General features: G+C 52.5%; 2 protein-coding genes across 4 annotated transcripts in view; both read right to left on the reverse strand.

Annotated features, from left to right (window-relative positions):
* Window positions 1–12,639: 12,639 nt before the first annotated feature.
* On the reverse strand, window positions 12,640–18,866 carry REEP2 (receptor accessory protein 2). 3 transcript variants are annotated; one of them, XM_040622389.1, is made up of 8 exons: window positions 18,674–18,866; window positions 16,761–16,833; window positions 16,382–16,458; window positions 15,057–15,177; window positions 14,708–14,821; window positions 14,206–14,347; window positions 13,968–14,098; window positions 12,640–13,882 (listed from the first exon to the last, which is right to left on the reverse strand). In XM_040622389.1, exons 1-8 carry the CDS (start codon window positions 18,703–18,705, stop codon window positions 13,814–13,816), a joined length of 759 nt encoding a protein of 252 aa, XP_040478323.1. In that variant the 5' UTR covers window positions 18,706–18,866; the 3' UTR covers window positions 12,640–13,813. The 3 variants fall into 3 exon arrangements, with proteins under 3 accessions (XP_040478323.1, XP_040478322.1, XP_040478324.1); XM_040622388.1 differs by having other exon boundaries at window positions 14,206–14,353; window positions 18,674–18,864; XM_040622390.1 differs by having other exon boundaries at window positions 14,206–14,353; window positions 16,761–16,912; window positions 18,674–18,853.
* A 1,812-nt stretch (window positions 18,867–20,678) lies between these two features.
* KDM3B (lysine demethylase 3B) overlaps window positions 20,679–24,204 on the reverse strand; it is a 63,083-nt gene continuing 59,557 nt past the window's right edge. The window contains exons 23-24 of the mRNA XM_040622392.1: window positions 23,968–24,102; window positions 20,679–22,106 (exon numbers count right to left, since the gene is read on the reverse strand). Coding sequence (XP_040478326.1) covers window positions 22,026–22,106; window positions 23,968–24,102 — 216 coding nt within the window. The 3' untranslated portion in view covers window positions 20,679–22,025. The remainder of the gene's footprint in view (window positions 22,107–23,967; window positions 24,103–24,204) is intronic.

Consider the following 24,204-nt stretch of genomic DNA (forward strand, 5'->3'; position numbering starts at 1 on the left):
GGAGACTTCCCCACCTTTATCCAGAACAAACGGAGGTGGGGCGGGCAGTGCGGCAGTCTGAAAAGGGGGCTTCCCCATGGGCTGCCTGGGGACCCCTAGGCTGGCACATAGAGGACGTGCTTAGCGGCCTGGTGCTGCCCCCTGGAGGTCCCCTCTCCAGCTCGGTTCCCCGGGCCCCGGGCCGAGTGAGCTCTTCCTCCGCCTTCCTGCTCCTCCTCCCTGCTCCTGTGCTGGGCGCGGAGCCAGGCCGGGGGAGGTTGTAGTAGGCGGGAACGATTTCTGCAGGTCTCCCAGGAGCCGGACGTGACGGGGAAGCCCTCTCGGTCCCATCACCACCCCCCGCATTCAAGTGCGCACCCCAAAGAAAACAGGGATTCCGAGAGGGAAAGGTTCCTGCTCTAGCTCTGAATCCAGGGGAGGTGCTGTTTTTTGAATTTAAAAAGAAAGCAGAAAGTATGTGTGTGAAAGGAGGTGCTGAGGCCCCCGGGACAGAAGGGCGCGGGGCTGGGGTCTCTGAACCCAAACAGGTCGGAGTCAGGGGGTTTAAATTGGGGGGGGGGTTGCATAACTCTGGGGCTTCATCCGTCTGTATCCCTTACACACACACACACACATACACACACATTTTCTTATAAAAATCTATTTAAGGAATACAGCAATGAACCCTGTCTCTGTGCTCTGAGTTCCCCAACCCAAAAGCCTAGGGTGGGGGGGGGGGGCCCACTGCCACCGCCTACCATGTTTTATATTAGGGGCATGAGTGGTATGCCTCTCTGAGGCCTCCTGCCACTCAGGGTCAGATGGTCTTGTGTCTAAATGCCCATTTTGCCACTCCTTGGTGGGGTATCTCGCTTTTTTCAACTGTAAAATAGAGCTAATGTTCATGATACCCACGTGGAAGGATTGTTGTGAAGAAACTGAGACTTACATGGACTGAGTCTCTGAAGTCCCAAAGCACAGTGCCTGCCTTGCAATTGCCATTCAATAAACGGTGGCTATTGTTATTTTCTGGGGGCTTTTGGCCCTCAGGTCACCCACAATTCACCCACCCATCTTCAGCCTCCAACTCCAGTGACCCTTTTCTGAAAAGTTGTACAGAGAGGGAGAAACATTCCAATTCTAACACAGGGGACATTGTCCCGAAGAGCTAATCTGAATCTTTCTTGCTGCAGTAGAACATCATTTCCCAGAGCAGAATTTTTCAACCTTGCTGATATAACAGAGTCACCTGTGGAACTCTGAAAAAAAAAAAAGAAAAATGTTTTAACCCTAGAATAACTGTGTCACAATTTTTCTGAGCTTGTGAGTGCCACAACTGAGCAGCTTCCTCCTCCTAGGATCCTCCTGTTGCAGGGGAGCTGCCCAGACCCCAAGAGCGCATCTCCCCACCCCAGCCAGAGCAAACCAATTCGCCTATGAGTCTAATGTGCAAGATGACCTAGGGTATCTCCAGGTCCTTGCTGAAGGTGGACACTGGAAATCCTTATAGTCTGCATCTTTTGTTTTGCATATGCAATATCAGTTCCCCTTTCTCTTCATAATAGCTCCTAGCTAGTAATTTCCTTTAGGGAACCAATCCAGTCCATGTGGTTGGAGGAAGATAACCCCATTCCAGATCTAGGAGTGGGTATGGCACCCATACCTAGCCATCCATCTAGGAAGCTCCAGTCTTGAGCATTCCATGCCCCTAGCCACAGCAATTGAGTCAGGATGGGCACATGACCCAAACCGGGCCAGTTAGAAGCACTTCTGGGATTTTTTCTGGAACTCTTGAGAAAGTTCTCTCCTTGGTGGTACTAAACCAATGGAATGTAAGCCTGGAGGTCATCTTGCCTTGAGGAGTGGAAAATCTACCTGAAAATAAAGCTAGTGCAGAAGGAAACAGAAGGTATTTACAGGCAAGGTGAGTCTTTAATACAACCTGGGCTTTTTAGTTATGCAGGCCAAAGCATTCCTTCTCGATTTAATAAAATAGGCTCATTGCAGTTTCTGTTACTCACAACCCACCAGTGTCTGATTAATACACTCATTATCCACAACAACAAAGAATTTTTCTGAAGACTGTATGGGCAAGGCCTGGGAAGGCTTACGGCAGAGGGCCCTGCCTCTAAGGAGCTTACAGTTGGGTGGAAGGAAGACTGGAATTCCACGTTGCAAGAGAATTAAGAACAGGAAGTGGCCCTGTTAGCCACCACATGTCAGTTATGCTGAAGAACAGAGAAGGTAAGGGGAGCAAGAGATTCCAGGGAGGGGGGCAGGGATGATGAAGAGATTTTGGAGGAGAGGGAACATGAGAAGGACCAAACTTTGTGGTGAGGAAGTGAGGCAGTTTCGGGCCAGGGTTGAGAGTAGGGTGGCCAGGAGGGTCCTTGTGTGCTCTGTCTGGAAAAAACGGGCTGGGGTAGAGAGCGTTCCAATTGGGAGATAGTAGGAGGTCAGGTTGAGTAAAACATTTATTTTTTTAAGAAAAGGGCTTATTGGCCATTGCTTATATCAGAAGCAGTGCTAAGTCTTTGGGATTCTGCAATGAGGAGGCAGATGTAGTGTTGCCCTCCTGGAACTTGCCATTCAGTGGGGACAGACCGAACTGCCACTCGGTGGGATATTTGTGTCCAAGTAAGCAGCTACATAAATTAAAAGGATGATTTCAGATTATGGTAAGTATAACATACTGGAGAGGTGAGGGAAGGCATCTCAGAGCAGGTGACATGTATGCAGAGACATGAAGGATGCCAGGAAACCAACTCTGCATAGAGGAGCGTGGTGGGGAGGGCGTTCTAGGCAAGGGGGACAGCTGGGCAAAAGCCTCAGGAGGGAAAAGGCCATGACCAGTCTAGGCCCTCCGGCTATGGTGTGGGCTGTGAGATGGGATAAACTGTGTCCCTCCATCCTCATCTTCCTTGTTCTGCGCTCTACAGCTCCTTACAGATGAGGAGGTGGCCTTCTCAGCCCTGCTCTGCCTTCGTGGTTGAAAGGCCCTGGAAGACAGCTTCCACAGGAACAATGAGAGGAGCTGGCTCAAAGCCCCTACACGCTGCCCAGACCTTAGCCATCTCTGTCACTGGGAAACCAGTGACAAGAAGGGCCTGAGAGCCTCCTGCCTGGATGGGGTTATGCTCTGGGTCTGCCTTCTCAACGATAGGGCTGGAGGCATCTAGGTTATCCCTATTCTCCTCCCGTCTTTTGGCTAATGGCACATTCTTGTTTGCTGTGACTGGGGGTACTGAAAGGGGAGGAGACAGAGGGAAAAGAATCCTCCCAAGGAGGCAAATCTCAGTTGGGGGTTTGAGTACTTAACTTGTGACCAACAACCCTGATGGGGCAACCAGCCTGGGGCCTAAAGGAAAGACTTGAAGGGAGGTTGGGGGTAAGGAAGACTCAGAACCACTCCCGCACCCTGACCTGGGTATCTACAGGACTCGAGGGAGCATTAGGGATGAGTATGGGATGCTCTCGCCTTGGGTGACTGGTGCCAGAAGCCCTGGGAGAGAGGCTCTCAGAGGGTGTGCCGGTCTCAGCTGCCATCCACACTCTGACTTTCCCTGCAAACAGGAGAGGAGTGGGGGACAGAGTGGAGAGCAGAACGGAGCTTGTCCATGGCAGCTGAGGTTCCAAATGACAGCCAGTGGGAACCATCATGGCTCAAAATTCGACCCATGGCTGAGCAGGCTGCAGCTCTCAGAGGAAAACAAGGCCCTTTTTCCATTGCCACTTCCTCCTCCCCAGCCCCAGGCTACGTCAGCACCCACATGGGCTGCTCAGATCGTGGTTTGCCACGGTGGTGGCCCAGCCTGGGGCTCAGGAAGTGACTCTCCCTTCAGTTCTATATGGGGTGCTTGTCACTCTTTCCGATATAGCTGATGGGCTCCGCCGGAAATATGGAGGGCCTGGCCTGCAATAGTTCTGGGGGCAGCTAGGCTCCTACCCTGTGAAGAGTTGTGAGGGGTGAGAAGGAACCTGAAGGGGCCAGGTCTGGCGGGGGCTGGGGGAAGGAGGCAGAAGGTGCACTGACAGAGGAGGAGGCTTGGAGGCCTGAAGAAGGACCAGGGGAGATGAAAGAGAAAATAACCCCGGAGTGTTGGGGCATGAAGCTATCTTATGTGCTTCAATTACGGATGGGGAAACTGGTGCCAGAGGAGAACCCCAAGTCCCAGGACAGGTGGAGAGCAAGCTCTGAGAAGGGCCCATGAAGAGTGATGCTGAGGCCTGAGTCAGAGGGGGCCCCCTGGCTCTGAAGAGGGAACCTGGCATGCTCCGATGGGATCCAGGAGCTGCAGGAAGAGACCATGGAGGATTTGGCCAAGGTTGGGGGATATGCCTAAGACAGTTGGGGTCACACATCAGACACAGGTTGGGCGGTGGGAGGTGGCACAGAGCATCTGTTAAGGGCAGAGGGAGTCAGTGAACACTCAGGTGGGGCTCTCCAGGTCCCTTCTGCCCCAGAGTTAACGAGCAGATGCCGAGAGAGGCTGCTGTCTTTGGACCTCCGTCCCTTTACCCTGTGCTGTGCAGCCCCTGTCCCAGGCCCAGGGCTATCAGGACCCTGGGCTTAGAGGACAATCTGGCCTGTGGTGGCTTCTTTGCTCCTCCCCCCCCCCCCCAGCTGAGTGTGCAGCAAAGCTGGCTGCAGAAATCTCTGGAAGCTTGTTGGGCAGGCAGAGGGAGGGGAGCGTTACATAAGAGCCCACTGATGTGCAGGAAGTCTAGAGCAGCCTTTAGATGAGAGAGGCAGCGTTCCCATCCAGCCTAGAAAAGCAGGAATAGCAACGGCAGTTATTTCTGGCCCCTCACCACCGCCCAGCCCAGCTCCGGGGCTGCTCAACTTCATGGTGGGTGAGCTTGGACCCTGCAGACCTGGTGGGAGGGGGAGGGAAGGAGGGGACAGGCAGCTCCTGGGGTTACCCCATTGTGGCACTGGCCTCACCCCCCACCCCAAAACACCAGGATGCGGCAGTCAGTGGTGGGTGCTTGTTTTTTCTGATTTTCCTTAATCTCTAAATGCATTCTGTACCCCCACCCCACCCCCAAGACACATTTACAGTGTGACAGGCTCTGTGCTAAACATCGGACAGGTATTTGTCTTTGCAATGCCTTGTGAAGTAGGAACCATTCTCACCCCCATTTCATTAATGTCGAAGGGGGCTCAGAGAGGGTGGGTGACTTGATTAAGGTCAGAGAGCTGGGCAGTGGGGGAGCCAGGAGTCCCATCCAGACAGTCTGGCTTCAGAACCTCTGGCTGAAACCTAGCTCAGGCCAAGAACCACATGTTCTCTGGGGGCCCAGAATGAATTGGACAAAGCTTTCACACTCTAGGGGTTCTGGAGTCAAGTCGAATAGGGCAGAGAGACATGTGAACAGGTCCTTTCAACAGTTACTTATCGAACATCTGCTCCTCTAGGCATTAAAGATACAAAAAGAAGTAAAAAGGTGACTCCCTCTTTTGCAGTTCGAGGTCTGGTGGGGGAGACAGACAAACAGGCAATCACAACAGTGTGATATGTGCTATCGTGGGGAAAGCACAGTGGTTGGGGGAGCCCCTCATCCGGCTCCCACTCACTGAAGTTCGTCCGGGCAGTCAGAGCGCCAACTGGCCATTTTGCAGGAGGCTGGGTGCGGAGGGCTGCTGTGAGCCAGCCAGGGAACCATGCAGTCCGCCGGGAGAAAGGGTGAGGTCTGGATGCCTCGGCCTGGCTATCACACACTCCCTTCAGGGGCCTCCCCATCAGAGACAGAGAGCCAGAACCCGGGACACCCAAACTGACAGGCAGCTCAGCCCAAAGGGGCATCCCTTTCCCTTGGTACAGCGGCAATGGGGTAGTCGGAGAAGCTGGACGAAGCGTCTTTTTTCCTTATCTCACCAGCGCCTCATCTACTCCACCCATATGGGAAGTCTGTGAGGGCAAAGTCAAAATGAGTGAGTGAAGAGGAAGCTGGAATACAGAACCAGGAAGAAGAGCTTCGCTCCTGGTTATCATACTGATAAGAGGAGATGAGTGGTAGGAAGAGTTAGCGCCTATCCTATCTCAGGAATGGGGGCACCTGGGTGGCTCAGTTGGTTAAGCGTTCCACTCTTGGTTTTGGCTCAGGTCGTGATCTCAGGGTCGTGAGATCGAGCCCCATGTTGAGCCGGCTCAGAGGGGAGTCTTCCTGAAGATTCTCTCCCTCTGCTCCACCCCCACCACTGCCCCTCACGCCAGTCTGACTGATTTTAAAGTCAACTCTTTCTTGTGGTGCAGCAGACTTCAGTGGGCTTTTAAGCAGGGGAAGGTGGTAATGAAAGGTCCTGATGAGGGTGCCTGGGTGGCTCAGTTGGTTAAGCATCTGCCTTTGGCTCAGGTCATGATGCTGGAGTCCCGGATTGAGCCCCGTGTAGGGCTCCCTGTTCGGGTGGGAGTCTGCTTCTCCCTCTCCCTCATCTCGTGCTCTCTAGCTCGCAAGCACTAATAAATAAATAAATAAATAAATAAATAAATAAATAAATCTTTATCCTTAGGAATGTCCCCAGTGAGGTGTTCCTCATACTCCAGGCAGAAGAAGCACTTCTGTTCCCGTCAGCAAAGGGAGGGGTCTTTGGAACTTCTAGGACTCTATTTCCCTCCCTTCAAGCCTCAGAGAGAGCCATCACGGCAGGATGACCAAGTATTCAGGCTGATATTGGACTCAGTGTCTTTTAAAAAAAATCTATTGTGATAAAATATACATACCATAATATTTACCATTTTAACCATTTTTTTAACCTTTTTTTTTTTTTTTTAAGTCAACTCTATGCCCAACATGGGGCTTGAACTGAGGACCCGGAGCTCAAGAGGCGCATGCTGTACCGACTGAGGCAGCCAGGCGCCCCACCATTTTAATCATTTTTAAGTGTACAATTCAGTGGCATTAAATATATTCACAATGTTGTGCAACCATCACCACCATCCATCTCCAGAATTTTCTCATCATCCCAAACAGAAACTCTGTACCCATGAAACAAGGATCCTCCGTCCTGCCCCCTCGCACCCACCCCTAGCAACCTCTAGTATAGTTTCCATTTCCGTCTTGATGAATTTGTCTATTCTAGGTACCTCATGTAAGTGGAATCATAATATTTGTCCTTTTTTGACTGCCTTATCTCACTTAGCATAATGTTTTCAAGGTTCATCCGTGTTGCAGCATATGTCAGAATTTCATTCCTTCCTAAGGAATAATATTCCATTGTATGGATACACCACATTCTGTTTATCCTTTCATCTGTTGACGGACACCTGGCCTGTCTCCACCTTTTGACTATTGTGAATGATGCTGCTATGCATATTAGTGGGCAAGTATCTGTGGGCTCTTTTTTTTTTTTTTAAGAAAGATCTCTTTTCTATTTTTATTTTTTTTTATTTGTCAGAGAGAGAGCATAAGCAGGGGGAGCAGCAGAGGGAGAGGGAGAAGCAGGAGCCTGATTGGGGGCCGATCCCAGGACCCTGGGATCATGACCTGAGCGGAAGCCAGACACTTAAGCAACTGAGCCACCCAGGCGTCCCTGGACTCTGTTTTTATTCATCCTCCATCAGCTACCCCAAGAGGGATTAAAGTTAGATTTAAGAAGGACTTCCTGATTTTGTACCACCAGTGACCAAAGCAGCAGCAGCTCCCTCTTTTCACAGTTTTAATAACCACAATCTCCTCTGCCTTCCCTAATCCCACCCCTAGACTGGGGTAATGCCCCGATTGGCTGCACTTGTATGGGAAAGAGGCTTAATAGGGGTTACCCTGGGGTCATAGCTATGGATGGTTTATTTTTAGGAGCTGGGTGGTGAGGGTTTCATTGTCTTCCCTTGGGCTCTGGGTATGTTTGCCACCACTCCCCCACCCCACACCCAGCTTTCTCCTTTCCCTGGCAAATCCAGGCTGTCTCCCTTTTTCTCTCCCAGGCTAAATTGGGAGTGTGAAGCTGCTCTTCTTCCCAATTTAGCTTCTGAATTAAAGTGAGAACTGAATGTGGCTGGAAAGCTGACCCATCTGTGTGTGAGAGAGAAAGGAGAGCAAGTGAGCATGAGCACATGCAGGGGGAGTCAGAGCAGGGGAGGCTGGTCTGGGCTGCTGCTCTTTGGTGCAGACACCCATCCTCAGGTGCAGGCAGCTGAGCAGAGAGACACCGAGGTCTGAAGGTTGGTGTTTTCTCAGGAGCGGAAGAATGCTACAGGGACACCATTCAAGCATTCCACAAAAAACGAGCCGTGCTTGTTGTGTGCCAGATGCTGGGGAAATAGTGGTGAACCCAGCGTCACCTATGCTCTGGCTTTCAGTCTGGTGGGGAAACAGGCACTGACCAATCAGGGGGAGGTGTCAGGAGGAAGAGCAGGGTGCCGCAAGGACCCGGATGGGATGCGGTGGGGACGTCGCATCCAAGCTGAGACCTGAAGTGCGTGTGGGAGCTAACCAAGTGGACCAGAGCAAGAGTGTATGGTGCACACAGAGATCCGAGTGTGCCTGCCTTCCGCCCAGGAGGGCGCCGGCACTGGGGGAGGTGGGCTCAAGGGGGCTCAGGAGTTTCCACCTGTTCCTCTTCTCTCCTCCCCTTCTTCCAGGAGAACAAAACCACATGACAGTGACTTGGGCCAGAGAAGTCTGGAAGCATGTGAGTCCCTGCTGCTCATGCTCTGAACAGTCAACCTGGCAACAGGGAACGTACGGGTCTCCTTCCAAGTCGCCACGCAGGTCCAAGATGGACACGGAACAGAGGAAATGGGATCTCTTTTTCTTGAGACTAAAGTTTCAAGAAGGGTCTCTGCTTGGTTTAGCTTACCTGATTCTTCCCAGGTTGAAGGTTGCTGGCTGAGTCTCTGGGGCACCTTCCCTCTTCTTATTTGATGGGAATGAGTCATGATGATGGCTGAGATGGGAACAGGTTGAAATCTTGGCAAGGACAGATCCTCTGTTAGCAGAGACAGGAGATAGCTCTCCGGGGGTGGCCATGCATTTCTCTGTCAGCTCTCGAGTTCCCCAAAGACAGGCACAGCTAAGGGATGCTAGTGTAAAACTCGCCATCAATATTTCAAGCAGCATTATTTATTGATCACTCATCTGGCTGGGACAAAAGGAGAGGGTGATTCATTAGGGATGCAGGGCTGGTGGGGTCATTTTGGGAAAGAGGTCGGGGAAAGATAGGTCATAAGGAGCCCCAACCTTGGCTCTTGCAAAAGTAACTTGGATCCCAGCATTGGAAATTAGGGTCTTTTTTTCTCCTTTTTTAATCCTGCAGTGCCCCAGATGAAAATAAGGGAAGGGGCTGGGAATAGGAAAACCTGGGGCAGGCCTGAGACTGCCACTGTGGCCATCAGGGAAACCATATCCAGAGAATCCTGCAGCCAAATGAGCTTCCCTCACTCTGGGCCTAGCCTGCCCCTCCCAAGTTCCCTACCCCTTGCCTCCTCTTGGGTCCCTCTCCTCACCTGACCTTGAAATTAGCTCCAGCAGCCCCTCTAGATGTCATTTCAGAAACCCATGTTGGGGAACGCCTGGCTGACTCAGTCGGTAAAGCGTCTGCCTTAGGCTCAGGTCATGATCCCGGAGTCCAGGGATCTAGTCCCACATGAGCCTGCTTCTCCCTCTGCCTGCCACTCTCCCTGCTTGTGCACTCACGCTCTCTCTCTCTGGCAAATAACTAAATAAAATCTTAAAAAAAGAAAAGAAAAGAAACCCATGTTGGGTCCCTTGGGTTGCAGGGCCCTTCCAGAGTCAGCTTGGCAACTCCCCTGATCCCAGGAGGGTGTCTGATCCTCACCCGAGGGGAGTACCTGCTCTTTGGGTCTGACCATCCCCCGGGGAGTGTGCAGGGGTAGGAAGTTATGGCTTGAGAATCCACAGCTGTCTCATGCACCTGCAAGGATGTTTTCTTCACGAACCTGCAACTCCAGGGAGTGGGGCATGAGGCACCCAGCTCACCAGACCTTGAGCTGACTGCGTGAAGATTCTCCCCTGCAGGGGTGGGGAATCCCACACTGAGAGTGAGCTACGCCACCTAGTGGGCTTTTTCCTCCTTGCAGGCATCCCTCTGCCCCATCCTGGCCTCCAGCCTAGATATGGGACAAGTTCTCAGGCAGAACCCAAATGGCTCCCTAATACTTGAGGTGCCCTTCTTCACCAGGAAGTCCTGACTCAGCGCAGAGAGGGAAAAACTAGAGAAATTTGGGAGAGAAATGACCATGAACTGGATGAAATTTAAGCCAGTGAGGAAGACAGCTGTGGCTTTAGCCTTCCTCCCTCTATTACTGTCTCTCCCTGTTATCATGGATGCCACTGATAGGGGGACCATGATTCAGAGCCCTCAGAAACCCTCCCTCCTCTGCTAACCCTCTTTCCTCCAGGCTAAGCAAGACTGGGCTCAGCTCTGCCGATCAAGGAAGAGCTGGCACAGGCTGGAGCTGCTGGCTTTCCTCTGACGTCACAGACTGGAAATCCCATTTTAAGCAGGTTCTCAGTGTGTGGGACACACACAAGAAAGGGAGGGGGAGCCAGCTGAAGCAGCTCCAGCCCAAGGACATTCTATCCAGGGACCTCAGGCCTGGAGGGCTGCCCAACGTCCCCAAATGGTTTGAGCATGGGACACAGGGCTAGACCTCAGCTCCCACTCAAAAGCTAATATCCTTCAGCGCCCCCGGGGGACCCAGGCTGTGATCAAGCATCCTCCACATAGCTCTAGCCTCTGTTCTGACCTGTCTTCCCCACTGCCCTGGCCTAGAGGTCTACTGAGGCAGATGGGAGCGGGCAGGTGGTCCCAAGGAATGAGATAGTAAGATGTCACCTAGACCAAAATGTGTCCCACCAGCCCCTCCCAGGAGCCTTTCCCTCCATCTCGTTGTCACCCTCCACCTCTCCTCTCCTCCCCTGCACCACAGGGGCCAGGCCCTGTGCCGAGTTCTAGGAGACTGACTGAATGTTTCCATGGCAACGGACCAAGGAGCCTGGAAATCTGAGCATGTTCCTGTTGATGCAGAGAAACCCAGATGTGCACGGAGAGCCTGGCATGGGGGAGCTGGCGGTGACCTCCTTAGCCGCTGGTCACCGTGGGTGTGTGTATCTGCGTGAGTGTGCACGCACGTGTGCATATGTGTGTTATGCAGCAAATGGGCTTTAGGTTAGAGAGGGCCTAACCTGGTTTCCTGACCATATGGTAGCTGCTAGCATGAGACTGCACAGCATCTTACTCTCTGGAGATCTTTCTAGAACAAGGGATCTCTCCCCTGAATTATACCTGACACATCTTCTCCTTTCAGAGAGAGGCAGGGGCCAGTTTCCTCAGAGGCCAGTAGTGAAAGGAACGACCTTCTGAGGTCTGTTGACTGGAGGATTCCAGGGAAGATGAAAAGGACGTTTCTCGCCTCACCTTCACTGCAACCTCAGTTCAAGGGTTCTTGGCCAGTTCGGTGCAAGTGTGGCAGGAGGACATACCTCTGTGATGCCAGGGAAGGGGCAGGAAAGTCTCCAGACCTGGGCCCAGGTCCCCACACACCCTGTGCCCCACCCCATGCTCTGCCTCCTCCATTTTCCTTCCACAAGGCTGAGCTGCTATTTCCCCGCTCCCTTCTCCCTTCCTCCTCCTTGCCTTGCTCTCTCTATCCCCCCTCCCTCTCCACTCTTTTCCTTTGTTTTTCTCTTCCCATGCTGCCTCTGCTCCTCTGCCATCCTTTCCCTTCCCCTGGGCACTGCCTTGCAGGTCTCATTCCCAGCTAGTTGTGCCCCTTGGCCCTCCGATGGCCTTGGTTCTACCTCCCAAGGACTCGGACCCCATATGCTGCAACCTCCCTCCTTCTCTCCTCCAACCCAGCCCAGCAGCCCAGGGCTCAAGCCTTCCCTCCTGGCACCACAGGGACTGCCTCTCTGGCCCCAGCCTTTGGTCCCCTGTCCTCCTTCTGTCCCCAGGGTCAGACATACACCATGAGGCTGGCTCCCCATCACCACCTCTTCTCTCAGCCTACCTGTTTCCTCCTTTCAGAGTCTCTGGCTCACCGCTCCCCTCCAACATTCTTTAGCCTTTTTGGGCACTGTGGCCATCCAATCCCCCCGCCCTGCCCAACAGCCCCCAAATCCTATCCCTTCTTTCCCGGGAGCCTCATAGGTGTCTTTGTCCTTAGAGCTTTCACTGGCACTTTCTATCAGGTACCAGAAGGTCCACTGGGGGAGGAGGTCTCTGGGCAGGATTCTGAGGGACAAGACAACCTTGAGGATTGGGGCCCCTAGCCCTTAAGTCCTGGTCCCTCCTATTCCTCTCCTGGCTGTCTCTCTCTCTTTTTTTTTTGAAGATTTATTTATTTGAGAGAGTGCTTGAGTGCAAGCAGGGGTGGGGGGGGAGAGAATCCTGAAGCCGACTCCCCGCTGAGCACAGCTTGATCCCAGGATCCTGAGATTAGGGCCTGGGCCAAAATCAAGAGTTGGCTGCTTAACTGAGTCATCCAGGCGCCCCTGCCCTGGCTGTATCTTGACCGTCCAAACCATTTTCCCTGACGGAACCAGCCGAAGCCCAGCTTGTATCTGGGAGAGCAGAACTCCTGGGGCTCACAGTCTCCTCCCCACTCCCTCCTGCAGCTGGCCCTGCTTTTCACTTGAAGTCCTTCTCACCTGTGGACCGGAGGGGCAAGAACAAAGCAGAGGCTGGAACACATGAGGTGCCAGAAATTGGTTTATTGGCTCATCCAGTGCCAAAGGTCCAACGGGCACCCTCTTTCCACAGAATTGGAAGCCCTTTGGCTCCTAAATTTATTTTCTTCTTCACACACTCCTCCCGGCCCTGACTGAAGCCAACGCAGAAGCTGGGGTAGCGTGTGGGGCAAAGGCTGGGCTCATGAGAGTCTGCTCACATGGGGCCCAGTTTGCTTGGCACGGGAAGAGGGCTCTGGGGGAAAGGAAGATGAGCCCCCAGGTGAGGAGGAAAGGAGCTGGCTCAGCAGGGGCCTCTACAGTGGGCCTGAGGGGCGGAGGAGCCCAGCACAGGGGCAGGGCAGGAATGGGGGGCGGTGAAAGGGGAGGAGGTAAGAGGCCCTCAGAATCCCATCCTGTCAGGATGGGCTGGGGTCCTCTGAGCATCCGAGAGTAGGAAGGAGGGCTGAAAGCAGGGAAGGGCCAGCTGGGGCTTATGGTGGGGGGTGGTCACTGCTGGCAGGAAAGTCCTTTACCCCGAACTCCCCCTGCCCTAGACCCAGAAATACACACACCCACACACATACACGCACACACACACACACACTCTCACACGCATACCCCTAGAACCCCACTTATTTTTAGTGGGGACATGTAGCACACAGCCCTACCCGATCCCCCAACTGCAGCTCCAGCCTGGCCATCCTGGTCCTTTAAACACGCATTAAGGCCCTGTCCTCCATTCACAGGTATGGTCTGGAGCCCTTGGCCAGGTTCTCTGAAGCTTTCCCCATTCCCTCCTGGTCTCCCAGGTGCCTTCGGGCCCATCTCTGGTTATTCTGGGCTGTGACTCCCCCCCCACCCCCCACCCTAGAGAGAGAAGTGAGGGCATGTTAGGACCTCAGAAAAGGGGATGGCCATGGTCTTCAGCAAGGCACTGCATGGGTGGGGGCAGGACTGGAGCAGGGGGAATAGCAATTTGGGCTCTAAGGAGCCCCCACCTCCTTGGGTGGCTCAGTCCTCAGCAACTCCTCCAGCCTCTACCCCCCCACCCCCACAGCAGGGCCTCCCTCCTCTTTTCCAAGCCCTTCCAGAGGAGTGGTCACTGGGCAGGCAGCCATCTGAGGGGCCCTAGGGCCTGAGACACGTGGGCTACTGGCACAGTGTGGAGCAGGGGCTCTGCAGCCTGTGGGGGGTCAGGACCTCAAGCCAAGTCACCCCCACCAGAGGTCTTCTTCTTGGGCCGGGTCTTCAGTGTCTTGGAAGCCAGTGGCTGTAGGAAGGAGGGAGGAAGTCAGAGGGCTCAGCAAGGCTCACATCCCCTCCCCATGTCCCCAGGCTCTGGCCTGGGCTCTCACCTCAGCTTTGGGCACTTTTTTGACAGGTTTGACCCGCTTAGGGGCCTTGTCTCCCATATCATCTTCAGAGGTCTCTGTCCGGGGATCTGCCTGGTTTGTGCTAGACCTTAAACTCAGGGCAGGGTCATCTCCTGGTTTGGGGGAGCAAAGGAGAACATAGGTCTGGTGGCTTTCCTGCCTGGCCACCATGCCCTCGTGGTACCCCCTCCCTCTGCCCAGCCCGGGGCCCTGCCTGTACCTAAGTCCTCAATGGTGTCCAGGAGGCTGCCGGGGCTGGGTCGGAGTCGGCCGTCAGGCCCCTGCAGGGGCAGCGCATCCTCGTCCCGGATCAGGGTCAGGTCCTGCATGCTGAAGCTTCGGAGCTTCTCTGATAGCACCCCCTGGCCCTAGGGTCACCACCACGCACCGGGAGAACCGGAGGAAGGGGCGGGGTGGAGATAGAGGTCACCATGGAGCACGGGCAGCCCCTGAGCTCAGCGCTTTCCCCACACTGTCCTCACCCCCACCTACAGCAGCGCTGACAGCCTGGGGCCACACCTTCCCTTTGGACAGAGGAGGAGACTGGCCCGGGGAGTGGAAATCACATAGCTGGAGGCTAGTAGAGCCAGGCCTGGAAGCCTGAGTTGCAAAAGCCCCAGACCATCACGGCACCGAGGACACAATAGCTGCAAAGGGGCTTGGCCAGGGGCATGACATGAGCGAGGTGGGGTCCTGGGAGCCTGGGTCTGCCCCCATCTCACCTTGGCAGCGGCTGTGACCGCGGCATTGGCAGCCAGGTTCAGGCCCCTCTTGCCCACCCTCATCATGGTCTCATAGCTCTTGTCTCGGGCCTGTGTGATGTACTCGTCGATCTCCTGAAGGGTTGGAGGGGAAGGAGCAGGAGGTGAGGGGTGGGCCCCACTGGCCAGGCCCTGCCTGCCCTTGTTCCCCCCTGGACAAAGGCATGGCCTGCTCCCAGAGGCCAGGGCACTGCCAGATCGCTTCGGGTTCTGGGCACCCACAGGGAGAGCCAGGAATGTACACGGCTGCAGGCACTGGGCTGCCCCGGCCTGGGGCAGGTGAGGAAGTCAGCGGAGAGTGGGGGCAAACCTTCTCCTTGTTGGACAGTGTCGGGTGCACGAACTTGCGGTAGAGCACGCTGGAGCCCTTGGTGTAAGGGGACAGCAGCCATATCACAAAGGCGATCTTGAGCTCAAAGTAGAAGGGGAACCTGTTGGTGGGACAGAGGCAAGTGGCAGAGCCTGGGATAGGGAGTGCAGGGTGAACTGATCCCCTGCAAGATCTTGGCTGGCCCCCCACCCTTAGTGCCCTGGGGGCCCCACGTAGCTCAGGTGACTGGGCATTTCTCATCTCCAGGAGAATGGGAGGCTCAGTTGAGACTCCAAGTGGGACAGTGAGAAGTGCCCCAAGCAGGAATCCCCCTCGGCAGTGGCTCTCTGCACGTTTTATTCCTAGAGTTCCAGGCCTCTCACTCTGACAGACGACTCCTACTCTTCTGTCCTAGGGTCAACACCAAGGTGAGCTCCCTAAGCTTCCAGGTCCACTCCTGGGTACGCACCCCCTTCTCTTCCTGCCTTCTGCCCATGAGGAAGACTGAAGCTTCTCCAGCTGTGCTCTGGATCCCATCCCTTGCTGTCATGACATGACTCTTGCTTTTAAGGATTGCTGTCCATTCCCTGGCTCCTTCTCCTCAGGCCACAGACCCCTTCACACCTCCTACATCCTCACAAAACTTTTTCCTTTGTTTGTATCGAGAAGCATCTATGCTCCCTGTCCTCATTTCTAACCCATTATTCTTTCCTAATCTGACCCCACTCAACTTCGGCTAACACTGTTTTCCTCAAATGCCACTGGCCTTTACAATCTACAAATGCAATCATCTTTTGTCCTCTACCTCTTTGTGAAACTTTCTCCTCCTTGTCTTACATTGTTCTGTGCTGTTAGTCCTCTCTTCCAAGAGGCATGTGCTCACCCGATAAACATTTTTTGGGCTCCTGCTGTGACTGTACATATAGGTGATTAAGACATTCTCTGTCCTCCAAGAGCTCGTAACATAGTCTAGTCTAGTAGTGCTTTGAAATGGCAGCATTGAATGTTTGTAAGACTGAATCCTATTTTACAAACAAGGAAACCGAGACTGACAAAGCTGCAATGTGCCCAAGGTCATACAGCAAGTCTGGCAGAAGCAGGTTGCCTGAATTCTATGCTGGTGCTTTGGCTGCCACCGGAAAGAAAGGTGGGGGCTATGTCTCTCATTCTACTGATCAAGCCAGGCCTGTGTGGGGGAGGGTGGACATTCAGGACCCCACGGAACCGTCAGGGGACTCCACCCCAGCTCTCAATCTTTGGTTTGGCTGGTGGGGTAGAGTCTAAACCCTGGACCCTGGGGTGCAGGGCAGGATGCTGGACCTCACCAGGAAAGCACGATATCCGTGAGGGTCTCAGCCGTGGTGAAGAAGGCGAAGACGATCCAGTACATCATCCATTTCACCTGAAGGCACCGAGGGCAGTGTTAGCTGGGCCTCAGGGGGACACCCAGGACCCCGTGTCTGCTTGCCGACTATGCTGGAGGTGTGGTGGGGAAGGGACCCTCAGGGTGGGAAGGGACATCTCAACTTTGCCTGTGGATCTCACCAGGGCTGGGGGAAAGGAACACAAAGGAACCTTCGGGAAGCAGGGTCTCATTAGTGCTGAGGCATTGGTACAAAGTCACTCCTGTCTGGAATGTGACCCATGGTCCTCCCCCATCTCTGCCCTGTGGGTTGGGTGGGAGATGAAGTGTCACAAACTCACATATTCCTTCACGTTTTTTGTCTTCACGGCCTTGTAGGAAGAATAGGCTGGGTACAAGGTGCCAAAGATGAGCCTAGGGAGGCAGGCAGGGTTACTGGTCCCCTCGGCCAAGAGCAGTGGCCTCTCCCTCCCAGCTCTGCATCAGTCAGTCCCTGGGTAGGTAAGGGGAGAAGGACAGAACTCCAGAGTGCCACATCAGCTGGACTGATGAACTCAGATCAGTGCTTATAGTCAAAGTAGTTCAGCCTCTGGTGATACACAAGCATGGAGGCCCCCAGACGGTTAGGGTGATAAAGGTTCCCCTTTATCATTCAGGTTTTCTCCAGCCCCTTAGGTGGGGAAAGACCTAGAGGCCAGAGGGTCCAATGTGGTCTCTTTAGCCATGAACACTGGTTATGCATAAACATATCATGGGGAGTAGGGGGGGGTCTGATCACCACCACAGGTGTCTTCCTTCTACAGATATGGTGCTCATTCGTACCCATCTACCCTTAACCTTTACTTTCCTGTCTCAGAACCAGGCTGGGTAGGGCCAGGTCTGTAAGGGAATGTGACACCGCCTAACAGGGCACTCTATGTGGCAGTCAGAGGCACCGCTGTGGCGCTGGGGAGCAGAGGGCACAGGGGCAGGAAGCCCTAGAGGGGCAAAAAGTTTTATTACCTCATGTAAGCAGACTTGGGACCAAGTTCAACTTGGCGGGGGGCGGGGGGGGGGGACTGGGCTTGAGGCCCTGGCTGTAGTACAACCTGGTAGTGACCCCATTAGAGACCACATACAGGACACATGTGAGGGAATAAGAGGAATGATGCTCCGAGGGAGCTCATCCAGGTAAGAGAGAAGCAGCCACTCCGAAGGCCACAGGGAGGTACGAGGCCCCAGGATTCCCTCTGGGGTGGGATGGGATGGGGGAGGAAGAAGGGAGACCCTGGTGGGTCTAGAAGGTGCCAGAACACAAGCACGTAACAGCACCGAATGGGAGGGAATCCTGGGCTGTCAGTCCCCCACAGTGGAGGCTGAGGGGCAGTGTCCTGAACCAGGGCAGGGCTTGGCTGAGGCCCATGCGGTGCCCCTGCCAGGCCCAGCTCCTTGACAATGTGTGGGTATTGCCCGTTCTCACAGGAACCTGCCTCATAGAACTGACCTGTGGAGTTGGGGTGGGGGGTGGAATCCTCAAGGACAAAATGTGGGGTGTGGGAGCAGGCTTCCCTCCTGGGGCCCAGGGGAGGCGGCAGGGACACAGCTCCACAATGTGGCTAGCAGCCTGGAATGAAGGCCACCTAACGCCGTCCCCTCTGTGGCTTTCACAAATCCAGACTGAAAACACACATCCTCTCCCGGTTACCTCCCACAATTTGTCCTCCAAGCATCTCTGCTTCCCAATACCCAGATGTCCTCCCTGGGGGGCCTCCAGAGCCTGAACCCTCATCTCCAGTGTCCTGATAGTCAGTGGAAGAGGGAGGGGGCCAAGGACCTAAGCTATGGAATGATGAGGCCCTGCCTTGCTCTCCACTCTTCCATTAGCCCTCTCCCTGCAGGAAGATGAGGGCCCAGGTCTGAGTTGCCCCTTCAGCAGAAATCTGCTAGGTGGGGGAGGGGACATGCCACCTCCCCTCATAAATCAGGCCACGATGCCCGGGCCTAGGATGAAGGAAGGTGAAGGAACAGGAAAATTAAAAATAAAAAGGGTGAGAAGCCGGGCGTACTATGGCTCCTCTAATATTCCCCCCTCCGGTCCTGGGTCCTACACCCCATGTCTTGTCTCCGAGGACCCCAAATAGGGACGATGTGCCTTTAGGTGACTCTGTTGTATGAAGCCACGGAGCGGTCCATCCAGGGCTTCAACACCCCTCTCCCCCATCCCTATTCCCCATCCCCCTCCCAGCCGGCCGCGCCCCGCCATCGCCGCACTCACACCACCAGGCGAGAGATGATCCAGGACACCATGGCGGGGTCGGGCGGGGCGCGGGGCAGGGGGACCCGGCCCGGGCCGAGGATGCAGGTGCCGGAGGTCGAGCGGCGGCGGCAGCAGCAGGAGCCGCAGTAGCAGCAGCAGCAGCCGCAGCAGCAGCCGCCGCGGGGGCCGCGGAGCGCCGAGCAGCCGCGGTTAAAGGGGAGGTCCCTGCCGCAGCGGCGGGCCGTGGGCGGCGGCGGCTCTTAAAGGGGAGGCCCCGGCGGCAGCGGCGGCGGCGGCGGCGGCGGCGCGCCCCCTGCACCTGCCATCACCAGGCATGCGCCTTTGACCCTCAGCGCCCTGCCTTCTTCTAATCACTCGTTCCTCCTTCTTGGATTCCGAGCCCTGGTTTGAGGTCCTCACAGGCCTTCAGGTTCCATCCTGAAATCCTAGCCCCCAGATCCTACCCTCCTCCTGCCTTGTCCACACCAGGCTGAAAAGCTTGAACATTCCTCGAGGAATACTAGCTATGACTTATTGAGTGCTTACTAACTTGCCAGGCCCTGAGGTAAGAGCTTAACCCGCATTATTTCACTGAATCCTCACTACCATTCAGTCAGGCAGAGGTTATAATTATCCTCATTTTGAAGATAAGGAAACGGGACGCTTAGGGAAGTTCAATAATTTGCCAAGGTCACAAAATCACTAAGTCATGCAGCTAAGATGTAACCCATAAAGTTTACTTTAATCAGGCCATTTCTCCCAACTGCTGACCCGCAAACTGTCCTCCCCCACTACAGGCCCTGTAAAGACACCCACCCAATAACTCCTGAAGTATAGCTGCACCTGTCCACCTTACCCCTTCTTGGCCATCACCAATCACCCCAGTTGGAGGAGGACCAATCCCCCCTGCTCTGATCTGCTTTTTTTAGGTAGTCATTTGCTCAGCTTTGCAAGGGAATGAGCCCAAGCTCTCAGGGGAAATACCCCGGGGCAGAATGTGTTTAAACAGAAGGGTTGGAGGCCCTACGTCTAGGTTGGAGATGGATCCAGGGGCTCCAGTTCCACCCCCACCAGCAAAGGCTGGCAGCAGTGTATGCCCTAATTCTGAAGACATTTATATCCAGAATGTAGGCTAGCCCGCCTCCTGATTTTCACCAAAGCAACAAAGCTCCAACCTCTGCAACCCCCTTTTCTCCCCATTGCTTTCCTTTCCTGTTCCATTTCAAAGCTTCTGCATTCTTTAAGTGGAGGTGTAAGTCTTCTGGTGATCACAGCCTCGACCCGTGCCCACCCAGGCTGAAAGGACAAGCTCAGAGCTCTGTATTTCAGTTATGGTCCTATTCAAACTCGGTATCCTTGAACCGCACAATGGTCTATTTCCACCCTAATTGTATTTCTAGGCTCAAACACTTTGGAAGATGTTTTCCAACAGGGTCTGGAGAAGCAGCCTCTGATGACCCCTTTTGCTATTCTTTACAACTTCCGCTTCAAAAGGCCTTTTCTAATGGGAACGTAGTCTGTCCTCACTCTTCAAGCCACTTTAATTACTGTTGGATTAAAAAAAAAAAAATCCTATTTGGGTCTTTTCCCACCAACTCCAAGGTGGATCCAGGGCCACGTGTTTCCTATGTGGGCAAGCCAGGCCTCCTGCTTTGCAGAACCCCGCCACTGATTGCCCAAAACCTTGCTCATGCCATCCCCCATCCCTTACTCCTGACTGCCCCAGGAAGGTCAGGACCTCACCTTTCCCATTCCATTCACACAGCATAAAATGTGGAAAACCCGTCTTTTCTCCCACCTTCTAACTCAAGTGACCTTTTCCCTTCACCCCCCAAGCCCACAAACCACAATTACTTGGCACTTTCATCTCTCAAAAAGGCACAAATTCAGGAAGCAAAGGGTAATCGGAAGCAGCCACGGAATGAACATCTGAAAATGAACTATCCTCCACCTTCAACCCGACTCAACCTGCCTTCGCTTTGTAGAATGGCTGGCACAGGAAGAATTTAGTCCACTCCAAACAGATTTGTTAGATTTTTAATAAGAACGTGGAAATCCCAATCAGCCCTTCAACAAAATTAAAATACAGAAAGTGAAATTAAAAGTATTCTACAGTAAATGACTTTTATTTAAAAAAAAAAAAGTAACTGTGAACATATAAACAAGCCTGCAGGGCACTACAGTACAGCTGGAAAGTAGATACATTTTCCAACGTATCTATGGGCCAATGAATTCCATCATTTTCAAATAAATTCTTAATAAAACTCCACAGAGTTGGAAAGTTTTGTTGAAAATATTTCTGGACAAAAAACCCAAAAAACCAAAAAAGCCTCATGTAGGAAATCAAACTTTCCTTCGCATTCGGAAGTGTAAGAGGAGTCCCAAGGGAACGCTGGTAATAGGTGAAAATGTTTCCTGTGTCACCAGTGTGTGTATTCGTAAAACACACCACAGCTCAGACGTGACAAAATTCTTTCTCAGTTGGCTGTTCCCTCAAGAAAGGACTGAGATGGGAGGGGAAGAAAACTAAAAGAATCCTAAAAAGCCAATTCTTTTAAATTCTGCTTTGGCTGATTTTGTGCTATAATGGGCAGTTGATTTCTAAAAATCATATTTCTTCAAAGATTTTTATCGAAAGGAAGACTAAATGTAATGTGCCTTTCCTCATAATCCAGGAAAACAACTGTGGTATTTCAAAAATTCTAAAAATATCTACTTTCATGAAATAGTAACTATTTCACTACAAACCTATTTTTCACTAAATACACACATTTCCTAATCCTGGAGCCTCCTGGGAAAAGCAGTGGGTTCTCCCTGGGTCCTGCAAGACTCCAGTGTTCACGGGAGAGATTGTGGGGAATGGCTTCACCCCGTCTCCTGGGATGGGCTGTGTCAGAGGTCACGTGCAGAGACACTGTCAGGCTTCCACCAGGCATGTTTAAGCAATTAGCCCCTACTTGTACCAGTAATGGGATTCCCCCTACCTCCAAACACATTCCCACTTCACTAGGCACGAGAGAAAAAAGAAAAGAAAGGTGTGCCCACATTCCCGGTTTCCATGGATCTCAAGTCACGAGAATGTGCAGGAAAGCCCAGCAATGTTCAGGCAATTCAGAGTCCCAAAAGACCACAGGATGGGGATGTGGCACCCTCGGCTTCGAGTCTGAAACTGTGTGTGTGAACAGTGCGACTTTCCTGTGTCAACCTTCAGTGTTGAGGCAGCGTAGAAAAGAGTGGCTGGAGAGTTTGTAATACTGACCACACTGGCTCCAAGTGAAGGGCCTCTGCTCCAGCAGAGAAGCCCGCCGTTCCCTGTATGTGTTGTGAGTGAAAGACCTGCTTCACAGGGGAGTTTGGAGTTTCTCCATGCCTAAGACCTTGCCAGTTTGGATTCATGAGCCTTGAGGGTGCCAACAGCATCTTTCACTGCATGATAAATGATGTTCTTCACCTGGAGAGAGCAATCAGCAGTCAGTTCATGGCAGCCCCACATTATATTCTCAAACAAAAAATGTATTTTTTTAAAAAGATTTTTATTTATTTATTTGACAGAGAAAGTGAGCGCACGCGCGAGCAAGCATAAGCGGGGGTGGGGGGGGGCGCAACAGGCAGAGGGAGAAGGAGAAGCAGAGTCCCCAGTGAGCAAGGAGCCCAATGTGGGGCTCGATCCCAGGTCCCTTGGATCATGACCTGAGCCAAAGGCAGACGCTTAACCGACTGAGGAGCCCCACAAACACGTATGTCTTACACGGCCTATAAAGCCTACTAGTTAATGAGGAAACCCCTCAGCCGGGACCGCACACTTCCCGAATCAATCCTGAAGATGATTTACAAATCACAGAGGATGTAAGGTCTATAATCAAAAAAGAATGAGGACTCCATTTGAAAGGCTATATAATCACTTTCACCTATGTGCTTAGTAAGTGCTGGGCACTACCACTAAGCTTTTCATGTGGACTTTCATTTCATCCTTTCCACACTATTATGAGGTTGATTCTATTATTATCCCCATTTTACACATGAGAAACTGAGGAAACCAAGGTCTTGTGGTTAAGAACCTTGCCTAAGGTCCCAGAGCTAACAGGAATGCACTAAAACAACAGTGGGCAGGTTGGATTACTGGAAAAGTTTTCCCTCTGTGCCTGTACGTATTTTCTAATTGTCTAAGAGGAACACATATTATACATCAAGCAGGAAGGAACAGTTAGAGTCACTAAAATAACAGGCTAAAAAGAGTTTTAAACCGAGATAGTGATAATTTCTGGGGAGGGAAAGTAAGGAGACAGAATGGGGAAGGGTACACGGAAGCTTCAATAATGTGGTTGTTCTGTGTGTTAGTGTTGTTTCTCTGTATGTACAGGATGCTTTAATTCTTAAGCTGAGTGATGGGCACACAAGCTTCCTTTTGCTATTCTTTATTAAATTTTTGTACTAATTCAACAAATACTTACTGAGTACCTACTATGTATCAGATATTGTGTTAGGGAAAAGCAGGGAATAAAAGAGTAAAATCCCTGTCTTCATGGAACTTAAATAGCTTACATTCTAGTAGGGATAGAAACAAACAGATAAAATACGTAATACGTTAGTGAAAAATATGACAGGAAAAAAAAAAAAAGCAGTGACAGAGGACTGGGAGTGTGGAGGTGACACGTCCCAAGTAGAGAGACCTAATGGCGGTGTGGTCAGAAATACGTATGCCTGCAGAGTTGCATTTTATCTGTAGTATCAATGTTACCTATTTATCCACGTTACTGGACTTTGTCTAAGAACTTTCATATGGTTGAAATGTTCTAAATTTTAAAAAAGGAAGAGCAAAAAAGATTGGATCAGGGTTGAAGGTGACTGAATCTACTGGCGGGAGGCAGAGAGACTGCGTATTCGGATTGCTGAAGTTCTGCCTGGGGAATCTCGCTTCCTGATTTTTTTTTCTTTCAATGCTACTGCAGCACCCAATAATTCTTAGGGACATGGACGGCAGTCCTAGCAGGGCTTGAAGGAATTGAATCTGCACAGATATGTATTGTGAGAAGCAGCCCTGGGGAAGTGCCCTTCTTAGAAACATGCTTGGAACACACTGCACAGTGCTTTCGCCACCTGCCTGGGAAAAGTCAGTCTCATCACTTATCAGCACTAAATACTCTATCTCCCAGGGACAGAGAAATAGAAGGTGATGGCAGAAATGATGACGCTGAAAGACGAGTATTCTCTAAAAGCGAATGTGACGAGGACTGATGCAGAATGTGCACTCTTTGTACGTAGCCAAGTAGGAGATGAGGAGACAGAGTGGGGGTGAAGGAGGAGTTATTTACCTGCAGTTTATCCTCATGGTTTGTATGAGTGTTAGAGAGATGCCTGAATTCCTGTGTCAGGCGGAAACAGTGCTTCACATGTTCTGGAGATACAAAGTCTTCCGCTACTTTTATGCAACTGTATAGATTGTGCACCTGGGAGGGGAAAAGTACAGAGGGAGAAGAGCCATTAGAGAGTCGGCAACACCTGGAAAATGTCTATGATATAGTTTAAAAAATAAACAAGCAAAAAAATCC

Source organism: Ursus maritimus, unplaced genomic scaffold (genome assembly GCF_017311325.1).
Source record: "Ursus maritimus isolate PB19 unplaced genomic scaffold, ASM1731132v1 scaffold_5, whole genome shotgun sequence".
NCBI classification, from domain to species: Eukaryota; Metazoa; Chordata; class Mammalia; order Carnivora; family Ursidae; genus Ursus; species Ursus maritimus.